Genomic DNA, 13,538 nt, shown 5'->3' with positions numbered 1-13,538 from the left:
CATGGGATGGTGCTATTAACTCAGGCGCAGAGGCTTTCTGGAAACCGGCCGACGCCAGGGAAACAGATTTCGCAGTCTGGAAAGCAACAGGGACATCAACTGGCGCTGGATTGAACCATGCATCATAGTCGGTTTCTGGTGGTGCTTCCGGGGAGGGCGAGCGTTCATAGTTTTGTGTCGTTTGTAAATTGGCCAGGCCACGCGCAGGAGCAAATCCCACGTTAGAGAATGAAACTGTCGACGAGGTTGCTGGCTTGCTGTGTAACTGGGGTGTTCCTGTCTTGAATGGATTATCTGGATCGTCCTGAAGACTTGCATGTATGGATGGGTGGGACTTTGAATCTCCCCATGTCAGTTTCGTCGCACAACTGGTAAGGGGCCTGGCTAGACCCAACCCTCTTCCCTCATTGCTTGCGGAATGCCCAATTACTCGCGACGCTTGAGAAAGGTGGGCATCAAGGGCATCGAACGCGTCCAGATGGTCTTGGCTGAGATCCTCTAAGAATTCATCGTAGGTGGGCGAAGAAAGACGCTGTCGTTTCCTGGGGGGGGAACTCGAGGGGGAAAGACCTTTGAAAGGAGAGGAGTTTCCCGTCGTGGAGGCATACACAGGCATACCTGGTGAATGTGGCATGTGGGGGGTCGTCTAGTCGCGTATTATGGTAATTGTAAAGTTTTGTTGGAAGCGCAAGGCGAAGCTGGGCGCCAAACGTTGTAAGAATAGCGCGTCGATTCGAACCGTGAACGCCAGTTTGAAATTTAGGCTAATTTAGGTGTGTTCAAGTCACGTTATCGCAGTCCACACAAATTGAAAGCCTCCAAGTAATAATTATGTGCAGCTCTTGAGCTTGGATGATTATTATCCGTTTCGCGTACGTAGGTCACCGTGAATATGAGATTAACATTAAATAAAACGATCTGTGGATGCGTAAACAAAGTTTCTTTTGCAGCCAAACGGAACTTTTCTCTTAATATTACCCCCGCGAACGACGACCAACCTCCTTCGAGCCTCACGCGGCTCCGTTTTTTAGGTTCTCCACCATGAATGGTACTAGCGTAAACACCACACAGAACCAGCCGATCAGGTCGGCGAAATTACCTCCCAGCCCAGCTCCTCCAGCACCTGCTACAGCCCCTCCCGCTACCCCACTTCAAGCCACATCTTCAATGAACCAACAAGCGCCTGAAAATCGTACAAACCCACCACCACATCAGCATCATCATCCCCCGGCTGTTAATGGTCACCATTCACAGACCACCAAGGGAAAGAAACGAAATGATGCACCCGTGGACCCCGCCACAATGTACGAGAGCCTGAAGAATAGAATAGCAGCATTGGAGGAGGAAGAAGTGATCGAAGAGGAAGAGGAACGGAGGTTTGGTGCGTGCTGGTTACCTCCATCCCTCTACACGTTCCTTGACGACTGTGACCACAGCGGAGGAAGCCCAGAAGTCTGTCAAGGGCATGGAGGAAAACACAATTCATTCCAAGTACATTGAATTGGTGGGTCTTAGAGACTACGCTTCCGTCCAATTTGACTTTATGATTACAGTTCGCCGAACTCAAACGAATGGAGAGAGATCATGCCAAAGAAAAGCAAAAGCTAGTAAAAGACAAGGATGCAGGTACGTTGTGTTGCCTGTATGGGCGATTTATATTCAAACCGCCTCCCCAAAAGCCAAAGGGCAATTAACAAAGGCGAACCAAACCAAAACCAAGATGGAAAACCTCGCTCGCGAATTGCAAAAAGTAATTTCAATTTCTCTTTCTCTGGTCTCACTCTGATGTTTTTGTTCACAGGAAAATAAACGCTTACGGGTAGGCGAAAAAGCACTTTTTCAGGTTCACCACTTCTCTGACCAAGATTCAAGGAGGATGGCAAGCGACTTGCTCAGAGTGTGGAGGAGGCCCAAGAGGAGGTAAGTGTTTTTTTAAAAACGATTCACTCAAATATCTTACGCAGATTAAATAGCTGATACAAATGAAGAACGATCTGTCAAAGCGTACCGAAAAGGCTAAAGCGCAGGATGTTAAATATCGCGAAATGCCTGACATTGTTGTCAAGGTCGTCTGCCGCTACAGAGCAGAGTTGTATTTCAAAATATCAAGGAAGACCAAATTTTCACGATTGTTCAACGCATGGGGCAGTAGAATGGAGCGGGCAGGTGGAAGTAAAGACGACCTCAAAGGGGTAGATGTTGAGGGGAGCAGCATGGGGCAGACGAATGGATCAGCTAGGTCTGACGCGGCCGGTACATCCCTATCTGGGTTGCCGCCATCAAACCCGACCATGCAATTTATTTTCACGCACAACGGGAGGACGGTGGAAGCCGACCAAACACCTGAAGAGATTGGAATGGACGAGGGGGATGAACTTCTTGCTGTAGAGTTGATGGACTTGACAGAAGGTGGTTCAGAATTTTGGGTAGGTGGAATTTGAACATTTTAACGCGTGCCTCTGTTGATAATTTTTAAGGAGGAACAGGTTGAACCGTGTCGCGAAATCCTGAAGAAGAATTGGACCGATGACCCTGTGGAGTGTGTATCAGTCTTTTGCGTAAGAATGCGTAACTCACCGACGTGTCAGGGCAAAAAGATCCATCCAAGAGATCTTCGACGGAGTGTACGTACACTCCCTTTATTTATTTCACCGTCGTCATTCCATTTCTGTAGCGTTCGTGAGCGGCTCAAGGAAGTCCTTCGACAGTACGAGCTCAGAGAACGACATTTTGAATGCGTCATTCGTTCTAAGGAGCTCGAGGTACTTCTGTCTCGCGCACGTGCTGCGGAGCAGAAACAGCTCGCCGAAGGCGAGAAAGCACGGTTTGAAAGGCAAGAGGAAGAGGCATGTTGTTGCTCGCACCAATGTACTGCATCCCTAACTCTTTCTGGCGTCCTAGAACATTCAGTTGCGGAAGGAACTCGAGGATGCTCAAAACGGGCAGACGATGCTCATTGATAAGCTAATTACCTGTTGTAAGGAGGTAAGATGCCAATCTCTCAATTTAGCCGTTAAACCTGGACATGGAGCACGCGTCAGATCATACAAAAACCCAATGCTGAACGGACACAACGGTTATTTGCTTCTTTACGGGAAGAGCTGGAGAGAAAGGGGCCTCGAGGTGTCAAGAAACTTGTCGATGGTTCTGTGGGCGGGTGAAATGTTTGTTCACCAGCCAGCTCTCAGCACGGATATCAAAATTTGCATCACAAAAAAAACCTTCAAGGTCCCTACAAAACCAACACAACGTGAGATGCCAAAGTCCGTTCGAAAATGTCTATGGGTATCGATTAAGATGTTCCATGGCATATTTGCCTTCCCGCGTATGTGTACTCTGTTCATGCTAAAGCGTCCAATTCTTCCACCTGCGATACCGTTCCTGACCTTGTAAAAGTCTTTCCTTTCACGCTTTCCAACCCTTCGCCTGCATAGCTCACGAGAGGCGAGATTTCAATCTCAACGCCTTCTTCCACCTTTGCCCCAGCTGCCTCCAAGAATCTTTTTTGTTGTGCAAGGAGGTCCCGACGACTTGTCTCGGGATCATCTGATCCTGTCCCTGAGGCGTTCTTTAAAGGACTGAATTCCTCGCTCCTTTCAACCTCCAACACGGCAAACCGCTTCGTGAATGGGAAGACATCGAAAACAAATCTTTCCAACTTCATTCCGTTTGGTTTTGTTGGTTTCACTGACTCGCCACTCTCTAGGTCGACATAGGGAATCTTCTTGCGTGCAATATGAAAAGCGAGTTCGTCTTCGAATGTCTCTACTTCGTTCAGATAGGCGGTGGTGTAAAAGTGATTTGCAATGTTGGCGGCCCGGAAGGTCAATTCACCAGAAGAATCACGTCGCTCTGCCTGCTCTCTCGAAATCTCAGAGTATTCCACGACACTGTATTTGGTCCCGCGACGAGCGACGACGCCGACGGACTCCGCAGGGTGAGTTTTTGGAACTACTTTTGCAGCACAGTCAGCTTGTTTCTGAATGCTGTAACCAAGGAAGACGGGATCTGCGACTCGTACGAGGCAATTGTCCACGCAGTACGCATGAACGTAAAGGACCTTTCGTTTGGCCAGATCGGACAGGACCGTTTGAGTAGGGTCCTCAGACGAAAACGGCGACCGAGTGGCGGCATAAAGCCCGCCATTTCCATCCGGTGCTACGGCGACCCGAGAAGGAGTCTCGAGTATCACCTTCCCGTCCATAGTCAGGCAAGGCAGAGTTCCTAGGTCCTCTCAGCATATAGCAGTTAGCTGAAACGACGCCCCCACCTTGTTCAAAAAGTATCACATTGTTAGGATCAAGGCCGAAGTAAGAATTTTTCTTGAAATAATCCTCTGTCTCGCGACGTGTTGGACCACTGGTCATGATATACCAGGGAATGACTACAGAGCCGACGGGCCTCTTAGCTTCCAACTCTGCCAGTGTCTGCAAGCGCGCAATCCGCTCAGCCTGGTATTGGAACAGCGACTTGTGGGAGGGGAGTCCAATGTCGTAGCAACCCTTCGGAGCACTACTACCAAGCCTCGTTCCCTGTCCGCCTGCCATCAAAAGCACCCCCACCTCGCCTCGCGCAATAGCCTCTAATCCAGTCTGACGCCATTCAGCATTCTTCTTCAAATCAGAAACTGACTCTGAAGCCCCTGTTGGAAGAGGCTCTATAGAATCGGCAGGATCGACTTCTGCGGTTTCGGAGGAGATTGCCTTTGAGTAGATGCGATTAACACGTTCTATGTCAAGAGCATCTAGCTGGGCCAAAAGTTTGGCCTGATCGTCTTCAGAGAGCGTTTCCCAAAACTTTAGGAGGTGGCCTTGACCACTAGCCTCGTATCGCTTACGAATATCGTCGATGGTCATGATGGTTGATCTGTAGCTGATAATGATTCAGTGCTTCTCATGTCCCCCGAAATGTTTGCACATGCTTGGTTGCTTGTGATCATGACCTCATAAGAAGTTCAAGTTTAACTCAGGCTCGCCAGTGCATGTAAGTAGTAGGGATACCTTCTTGATTGTCGCTCTGCTAGCTGGCTGAGCTTTTGTAGGCATTCCGAGGCAAGTTGCAAGCTCACCCCGCGTTGGTTATTGCCTCTGATCCGTTGAACTTGTCCTCATGGGTAATGGAGGACTCCATCAGTCATGCGCCTACAACAGCAGTATGGCTGGTTTCTGCATCACTACATACTCGTATACCAACTCCGAAGTATCGTTGCATCAGGTTCTTGCATCCACTTGCTGTCCCCCCTCCCGAGAAAAAAAATTGTAGAAAGATCCACCGATCGATCGTCGCTTTGGCCATATAATGAGGCGCTATAAGTAACCTACTCTTCGTTGCATCCGACGCCCCTTCTCAATATATTCCCTGCTAGAACCACACTCTTTTATGGTTGCCCTCATTCGTTCCGTCGCATTCACGGCCCTCAGCCTCTCTCCCATCCCTTCCATCTGCGCCTTGAACTTTGGCTTCCCGTATGGTTCTGAAAACGTTCGCGGTGTTAACCTTGGCGGTTGGTTAGTTCTTGAGGTCAAGCGATTTACTCGTGGATACCATCCCCGCCCTTGCTAATTGTGTTTCTTAGCCATGGATCACGCCCTCTCTTTTTGACAACACTGGCGATTCACGCATAATAGATGAATGGACCTTTGGCCAATATCAAGACCCGACCAAGGCCTTGAATACTCTTCGTAACCATTGGGACACTTGGATTACAGAGGCCGATTTCGCAGCCATATCAGCAGCTGGGTAGCTATATTGACTGTTACGTTCGAAGCTTCAATTCATTATTCTTTTAGTCTCAACCATGTCCGGTTGCCGATCGGATATTGGGCTTTTGAGGTCGCACCCGGTGAACCCTATATTCAAGGCCAATTGCAATATTTGTACAAGGCAATAAATTGGGCGCAAAGCCACAGGCTGAAAGTCATCGTTGATCTTCATGGTGGGTTCTTCCCTGGAGGGTTTTGCATCATTTTATTGACAATATATGCGCATATAGGTGTGCCAGGAAGTCAGAATGGGTAAGTATCTACTCCGTTAAGCGTTTTCCCGCTAATTTCAACTTCTTTGTACTTAGTTTTGATAATTCCGGTCAGAAGATGAATTATCCGTGAGCATGCACGATGATTCGCACAAACAGAAACAACATTAATTGAAACAACCAGCCTTTGGCACACTTCCCAGTCAAACATCAATCGTTCCAACAAGATCATTCAAACAATTGCTTCCATGTTCAAAGATACAACGGATGTAGTGCCTATTATAGCCCCTTTGAACGAGTAAGGTCTCATCAATGCTATGTATATTCTATGCTCAAGCTATGCAGGCCGGCTGGATTCTTTGGTAACGATGTGCTCACAGCCACGAAACAAGTTCGTCCTTCCAACACCGTGTCAGGCATATACTAATGACTTTGGGGTAGTATTGGTACGATAGCTATGCAAATATCCGGTAATTATACTTAGGATTTATTTACGTCGTTCAATTGCTTACGGACCGACGTACAACAGCCAACCATATGGAAACGCGACGCAAAGCAACACGGTTGTAATGATTCATGACGCCTTTCAGTCACAGGATTACTGGAAAGGTTTTATGAACCCACCAAACTGGCAGGGCGTAATCCTTGATACTCACATCTACCAAGTCTTTTCAACCCCAGTAGGTTCTGCGAGATTTCAGTCTTTACAATCGCTAAAGGATTGGTAGGAGAATCAAAGAACAAATTCGCAGCATATCCAAGTTGCATGCAGTACCCAATCAACGTTGTCAACATCACCAGCTGGTCTCTGGGTTGTGGTGGGCGAGTGGACCCCCGCAGCAACTGATTGTGCCAAATATCTCAACGGCCGCGGAGTAGGCGCTCGGTACGATGGGACGTTTCCCGGTTCTACCGCCGTCGGTACCTGTGCGGGTATGACTGGCAAGGCGTGGACCTTCAGCCAAAGTTTCAAAATGTTCCTCAGACAGTTTTGGGAAGCACAAGTTCAATCGTACGAGAAGGCTCAAGGGTGGATTCAGTGGACATGGAAAACAGAAATAGCAGACGAGTGGTCGTACCAGGCAGGCCTGGCCAACGGATGGATTCCTCAGGACCCCACGAATTTCATATATCCTAAGATCTGTAATTAAACCTCATTACCGTGAGTCGTACGTCCTGTATTCTGGTTTACTCGCAACACTCTCCTTTCCATACCGTCCTTAGTCTGTTGTAGATTACAGTGAAATAATAAGTACCAGGTACACTAAAACCCTCATCAATCGTCATTCTAAGTAGTTAACTAAAAAAGAGGAGCACCACGAATTATCCATCAAGGGATATATATCAAGTTCTGGGAAACTCTAACTCGATGGCGCTGATCATCGAAGGTGTAGTCTAAATGATTTATGGCTCGTCCTTGCGGCCATACTTTGCTGTCTTGTAGAGATCGATAATAATGTCGTTCATTGTTAGAGTAATGATCCTAAAGTGGCGTCAGTTTTGCGCGCTTTAATGAAAATAAACGCTATCCTACGTGTGCGGAGCAATGCGTAAAAAATGGGCCGTGGATCCTGTGGCGCACTCAGGTTGGAGCATGTAAATCACGAGGAAAAGGCTCACCTTTGTACCAACCTCGAACGCCTTCTGCTTTAAACGTCTTCCACAGACAGTCTATGGGATTCTTGTACAGAGCCCCTCTTGTCTTGCCATCTGGACCCAGGATGGTGGGTTGGTTATACATGCGTGTCAAAGCCTGCAAAGCATTTCATCCTCTGACAGCGCAGCGATTATGCGATGACCTACCGTATCAGCAGGTTGCATAACAACACACTGCCCTCTCTTTAGAAGCCGGTTTCGTCAAAAAACAAATCACGCACGACACACGCCCCAGAGATACTGCTGCTTGCCAAAAAAGTCCATGTGCTGTTGGCTGGTAAGATGTCATGCTTTACCAGTTGGTTCTTCGCAAAAATATAGCTGGGTAATTGAACCTTTGGTGATGTAGTCAAGGAACTTTCGTGCAAAAAATCATGAAAATGCTGACAGACGATCCCATCGAAGTTCGAAGAATAGCAGCGTCTATTCCTCGAACTAGTCCCCGAACACCTTCAGCATGAAATATTGTCGCAAGCGCATGAAAAGAGCTTTTGTAGAAGTGTTGAGCGCCCACAGGTAGCGCCGGGGAGAATGCCTGAATGTCTACAGCATCAATGCCGTGGGCATCTGTCAGTTAATGAAACGAACCTGCATTCGGGCCTTGATTAGAAATAAGGGGTTTCCAAGGGAGGCTGTTGTCGTCAGAGACTGCCAAAGCAAATCGGAGAGTATATTATCTACCTCCAACCGCCCCACTAGAGGCTCCAGCGATCACAGATGTAAAGGGTATCTGGTCTTCGGCCGAGCGGCCGATGAATCTATTCAAGGCATGGCGAAAAGGCTCATAAAACCCTGAGAAGGTATACTCAAGGCGGAGAATCAGAATTTAAGTCGACGCAAACCTAGCCGTGAGCCGTTCAAAAGAATCTAAAGCGAGGTCAAGTGGATGTGAGATTTGAGTTGCTTCATCTTACTTGGTATGCATACTGGTAGAAGATCGATTAAGGAAGGAGAATCATAAAGATAGTAAAATGGCTGAACTGACAGCGGGACCGAGACCTCGTTGCAAGCCTTTTATGCCTTCGTTCTTCCACGTTTTTCCAAACACGTCAAGTGCATTGTTGTAAACCTTCTTGACACCTTCTTTCGCCAATTCCCCTTGAAGCTGAAGACGGGTCTTCGCAACTTCTGCAGGATTTGACACAGTCACCTATGTGCAAGGGCAATTCAGTTTCCTCACTAATTTAACTTCAACGGGGTACTTGCCGCCATACATGCTGCAAGACCGCCACATAGGAATCCCTCAGCCGTCGATATTGACCGAGCATCGCGGTAAGGTGTACTTCCAGACATACGCACGCTAAAAGGAATGGAATTCGCGCGGGCTTGCCTGGATCTAAGTCGGGAGGAGAGACAGAGTCCGAACAAAAGATATTAATACCAACACAGGTCCCGGTCAATGGTCATGTGATGTCACGGCTTTCTGCTCAACGCTCAACGTTCAACGTTCAACGACCAAATGGCGATCAAGCATTGATCAAGCATTCATAACGACACTTCCACTATCTCTCTTCTGGACGCCGGAGCAATGAACTACCCATTTGGAACTTCGACATTCGTTTTTGTTGGCATACTGGCTGTTATCCTTCCAATAATCTCCAGAATTATATCCTCGCCTGTTGCTCTCCTCCTGCTCTCACCTCTCTTGATTTTCGCCCTTGCCCTAGCATTCCTGATTCTTTCCATTTATCTGGGTTGGACCCTGGACGTATTTCGTCCAGTGCCTCGTCCACAATTGTGTCGAGCAGCAAGACCTTTTGCATTCTCAACTCCGGCTGCATGGCAAGCTGTACAGACGCGTTCAAAATGGTCCCAAAACACCCCACCATCATTTCCATTGCTGTATCCAGACGCACCCGAGCTCTCAATAGCGCTGAATGAAATTGTCAACATGGTTGTCCGAGATTTTGTATCAAGTTGGTACAAAGATATCTCTAACTCGCCTGCGTTTCCCAGCGCTGTTTCGTCTGTCATACATGCTTCACTCGAACAATTTGCTGATAGGGCTGCCGGTATCGACGTATCATCGCTTGTCGTAAAACGTATATTGCCCAAAGTCACGGCCCATATTGAACAGTTCCGCCAATCCGAAATTGCACTACGTGGTGCTGGGCTTGAGCGTCGATTGACGCAGTCTGAAGAGCTCGATCTGCTTCTCGCTAGTCGCTACGCTGCCAAGGGTGAAGGGAAGTTACACCCGGCGATTGAGAACTTATCCACTACCTTCACGCGTCAAACTGAAGAGATGCATCTCAGGCAACTTGTTGACAAGGCTCTCCCTCTCATTTTGCCTCAAAGGGAGAGTAGGAGCAAGGCCTTACGGATAGTCGTAAGGGAGATTGTTGTTTGTTCTGTTTTATACCCTGTTGTGGAGATGGTTGCAGATCCCGACTTTTGGAATAAAGCCATTGACCAAGTGGTGCGTGAGATCGAACTGTATCAAGAAGATCCATGTTGATGGTGTTATTAAGGCTGGCGCTGCTATCCATCAGCAGTCAGTAAACCACAAAAGCTTTCCTCACAATCACTGACAACCCGCAGAAAATTAATCTCCAAAGTGCGGAATGTCCTAGAAGCCCAAATTCCTCGGCCTCAAAGTCGAGTGGCTACGGCCGACCCCCTCGAGTCTGTTGTAACGGAAAGAATTACCATTCGCACAAATATGCGGCAGTTCGAGTCGTTTTTGCAGAGCATCAATAAATGCTCTTCTTTACTTGACGCACGGAGACTCAAGAATGACGTTGTTGGCGAAATACGTAGAACGAGAGTCTTGCTTGGTGTGCTAAATTGATTTTGCTTTTGGCATTGAATTTATATCTCAATTTGCAGCAAACCACGAGAAGGAAGATTGGATCAACGGAGAAAAAACTGAAGATGTTGTCGCCTTTCTAGATAGGCTTTACACAGCGAAACGGAAAGTCGAGGAAAGAATAGTTGTTCTTGGTGGCGAAGAGCAAGATCAATCGGTAGTTTTCTAACATGATAACGCGAGGCGTACTGAGAGTTTTCTTTAGCGTCAGTCGATATATCAGGATGCGGGTTCAAAATCGGGTCTCTCTCTACGTGACGTCCTTAGGAATCCCAGTTCGCTCTCTTATTTCATGGAATTTATGGACCGACGGCGCAGGTCATTGCCTGTTCAATTCTGGCTTACTGTCGAAAGTTTCAAGAACCCTCTGGAATCAATCGAATCAGATTTATCTGACGATGAAGAGGAAATAATCCAAGACCCTTCCTCCTATACCACCGTCAAAGAGGACATATCAATGATCAACAATCTCTACTTTTCAGGCCCCTCTGTATACCCAGACCTGGCTTCCATATCAAAGAAACATGTTGGTATAATACAAGAGTTCGCACGCGATCCTAATCCGTCTCTTGCTGCTCAACGTCGAGTGCGTAGAAGTGTCATGTTGGCCCAAAAGCAAATTGAACAAGAGATGGAACATGATTTTGACGATTTCGAGAGATCGGAGTTATGGTTCAGGGCGATTGGGGATACCGCCTCGGCAAGCAACCAAATCCAAACGGATCCGTTTGCGAAAGATATAGAATCACTTTCATCCTCCGTCGCAGAAGAGCAACCTCCAGTATCTTCCAAACACCGCCCCGGCCTCCCATCTCAAATTTCACCTCGGACAGATCCACCTGCTGCGTCGGGAATTCAGCGCTCAGCCAGCGCTACCTCGAACCGCTTTTCTTACATACCGACAAGTATTGAGGTTTTGATGTCTCCGATTTCAGACCCGTCGTCCGACACATCAAGGGCGCCCTTGTTCAATGATCCTGAGGATGCGATGCAAAGGGCTGAAGAAAAGAGGATGGAGGCAATTCAAGCAGCCTTAACGGACATAATGGCACTCGAGCAGGAGCAGAATGACAGGCCGATCATTGCCGAGAATTTGGGTGATTCGCGATCCTTGAAGTCCATTGGTATGGCGGATGGTCGAAAGCGGCAAGGAGTTTTTGAGGACCAGACTAACGCAGTCGATCCTGAGGAGGGTGATGAGGGTGAACCAGAGGGTTCGAGTGACTATGCCAGATCCTTTCAACTTGCTGCTCCTGGCGACCTTCAGCTGTCTTACGAGATAGCTCGACTTGGAGACAATATAACAAATCTTCAAGTTCAAGATGCTATGTTGGATAGCTTGATCAAGAAAGCGGAACTAACAGGGGATACCCAGGAGTTAAGACTGCTCATGAGATCGAAGTCTTCCATGAATAGGGAGCTTCGGGAACTTCAATTCCAAAAACAACAATATGAACAGCAAGAATCAGCCAATCGCCTTCTTTCTGATCGTACCAAGGTAGCCATTGTCAACTCTGCTGTCGCCGACGAGGATGGCAAATCGGTTGTGCGTTATCTTGTTGAGGTCCAGCAGTTGGCTAATGACGGGAGTTTCTCTTCGGGATGGGTCGTTGCAAGACGATATAACGAATTTCTGACTATGCATAACAAGTTGCGAGAGCGATATGCCTTGATTAAAAATCTCGATTTTCCGGGGAAGAGATTGGTACCAAGTCTTTCAGGCAATTTTTTTGATAACCGAAAAAATGCACTGGAAAAGTATTTACAGGTAAGTAGTTCTACTCGATCATTTTCATTTTCTGGCTTTATTGACTTTATCTTGCAGAATGTCGTTGCAATCCCGATTGTTTGCGAAAGCCCTGAACTTAGGGCCTTCCTCTCTCGCGAATCTCCGTTCATTGCGGCAAGACACCAAAGTAGCTCCAAGGTCCCCGTGGCCTTCTCTGGCACTGATCTTGTGCGCAATGTATATCGCTCCGTTGCAGAGAGCATTGACGACATGTTCTTTGGGCCGTCTATGCTGGATGTTATGATTCAGCGCCTTACACGGCAGGCGGCGGAATTCGCTGGCATTGTCGGATCAGGCGTTAATGATGAAGATCTTGTTGCACAAGCTTTGAATGCGTCTGGAAGAGGTGCATCGGAAGCAACGTTAATGAAACTTTCTGGGGATTTGAAACCACTCGAAGGAGAGAGTAGCACATCCACTTTTTCGGCCCCAATATGTGACCTCGTCCTTGCCGTATTCGAGCTTAACAAGAAGAACAACTGGCTTCGGCGACAAGCTATCGTGATCATTTTACAACAAGTGCTCGGAGGGACTATTGAGAGGTTTTCCTTTTCCACGCACTGTATACCCGCTGTTTCTAACACGAACCCGTAGGAGAGTCCGAGAAAATGTCAAGGAACTGCTCAGAGAAACACGCGTAATGTCCTTTGTCAATCTATTTCGAGATGCTCTCTGGCCAGGAGGTAAGCTCAAGCCTCCCGGTGTTCCCCGCTCTGCGGAGGAGAAGATTCGAACTCGAGACGAGGCCAATCGAAAGCTCTCATCGCTAGTACCTGGTGTGTAAATCATATCAGATGGTCATACCAATATGCTTATCAATGGATTATCAAGATTTGGCCGCAAACATGATTGGGAGAACCAATGCCAGACGCGGAGCAAGGCGGATATTTGCCGTGCTTCAAAACCGCCGCCTCAATCAGCATATAGCCTATGTGATAATTGACGAGGCTGGTGATACTGTGCTACTATCAAATATAAACTAATCCGTTCAGTAGGTCTTCGCAGCTCTATTCCCTGAATCAAGCTCAATTCCTGAGAAATCAACTCCGCCTGGCTAATGCTATTCGATTTCGATTTTCAATCGACCTAGATGGGTTAGGGCGGCTGTGACTAATTTGACCAAGGTCGACATACATTAGACATGGAAGCATCTTCAGATTTCTGAAACCGAGCAGGGTTAGAAAAGCCTTCTATGCTCGATATTCACGTACAGTTTCGGAGCTTGTTTGCTTCGCTTTGGGATGTCCATAGGCTTGGATGTAAGAAGCATTAGGGTCATCGATACTAATGACATTTACGATTATGTGCTG

At 47.5% G+C, this 13,538-nt stretch overlaps 5 protein-coding genes across 5 annotated transcripts; 3 read left to right on the top strand and 2 right to left on the bottom strand.

The window, feature by feature from the left end:
- Window positions 1-1,041: 1,041 nt before the first annotated feature.
- Window positions 1,042-3,161, top strand: LACBIDRAFT_301190 (uncharacterized protein; the record flags this gene model as incomplete). Its single annotated transcript, XM_001874006.1, has 12 exons — window positions 1,042-1,381; window positions 1,437-1,504; window positions 1,554-1,626; window positions 1,680-1,750; window positions 1,802-1,819; window positions 1,873-1,920; window positions 1,974-2,426; window positions 2,478-2,539; window positions 2,589-2,624; window positions 2,675-2,846; window positions 2,902-2,985; window positions 3,042-3,161. The coding sequence occupies 12 exons, from the start codon at window positions 1,042-1,044 to the stop codon at window positions 3,159-3,161; spliced, it is 1,545 nt and encodes a 514-aa protein (XP_001874041.1).
- A 22-nt stretch (window positions 3,162-3,183) lies between these two features.
- LACBIDRAFT_181872 (uncharacterized protein) lies at window positions 3,184-4,856 on the bottom strand (the record flags this gene model as incomplete). Its single annotated transcript, XM_001873388.1, has 2 exons — window positions 3,184-4,224; window positions 4,271-4,856. 2 exons carry the CDS (start codon window positions 4,854-4,856, stop codon window positions 3,341-3,343), a joined length of 1,470 nt encoding a protein of 489 aa, XP_001873423.1. The 3' UTR covers window positions 3,184-3,340.
- A 523-nt stretch (window positions 4,857-5,379) lies between these two features.
- LACBIDRAFT_243581 (glycoside hydrolase family 5 protein) lies at window positions 5,380-7,125 on the top strand (the record flags this gene model as incomplete). Its single annotated transcript, XM_001874005.1, has 10 exons — window positions 5,380-5,520; window positions 5,576-5,739; window positions 5,790-5,935; window positions 5,993-6,014; window positions 6,071-6,103; window positions 6,159-6,272; window positions 6,320-6,365; window positions 6,416-6,444; window positions 6,504-6,654; window positions 6,703-7,125. 10 exons carry the CDS (start codon window positions 5,380-5,382, stop codon window positions 7,123-7,125), a joined length of 1,269 nt encoding a protein of 422 aa, XP_001874040.1.
- Window positions 7,126-7,378: 253 nt separating this feature from the next.
- LACBIDRAFT_301187 (uncharacterized protein) lies at window positions 7,379-8,923 on the bottom strand (the record flags this gene model as incomplete). Its single annotated transcript, XM_001873387.1, has 12 exons — window positions 7,379-7,457; window positions 7,509-7,545; window positions 7,595-7,727; window positions 7,778-7,804; window positions 7,852-7,965; window positions 8,019-8,165; window positions 8,219-8,262; window positions 8,312-8,422; window positions 8,473-8,497; window positions 8,545-8,556; window positions 8,616-8,780; window positions 8,837-8,923. The coding sequence occupies 12 exons, from the start codon at window positions 8,921-8,923 to the stop codon at window positions 7,379-7,381; spliced, it is 981 nt and encodes a 326-aa protein (XP_001873422.1).
- Window positions 8,924-9,158: 235 nt separating this feature from the next.
- On the top strand, window positions 9,159-13,211 carry LACBIDRAFT_301186 (PhoX domain-containing protein; the record flags this gene model as incomplete). The annotated part of the gene is made up of 8 exons (XM_001874004.1): window positions 9,159-10,049; window positions 10,102-10,124; window positions 10,172-10,407; window positions 10,460-10,596; window positions 10,645-12,207; window positions 12,265-12,770; window positions 12,823-13,004; window positions 13,060-13,211. The coding sequence occupies 8 exons, from the start codon at window positions 9,159-9,161 to the stop codon at window positions 13,209-13,211; spliced, it is 3,690 nt and encodes a 1,229-aa protein (XP_001874039.1).
- Window positions 13,212-13,538: the final 327 nt, after the last annotated feature.

The sequence above is a fragment of the Laccaria bicolor genome, genomic scaffold (genome assembly GCF_000143565.1).
Source record: "Laccaria bicolor S238N-H82 LACBIscaffold_1 genomic scaffold, whole genome shotgun sequence".
Classification (NCBI taxonomy): Eukaryota; Fungi; Basidiomycota; class Agaricomycetes; order Agaricales; family Hydnangiaceae; genus Laccaria; species Laccaria bicolor.
This window is presented reverse-complemented; position numbering and strand designations above follow the sequence as displayed.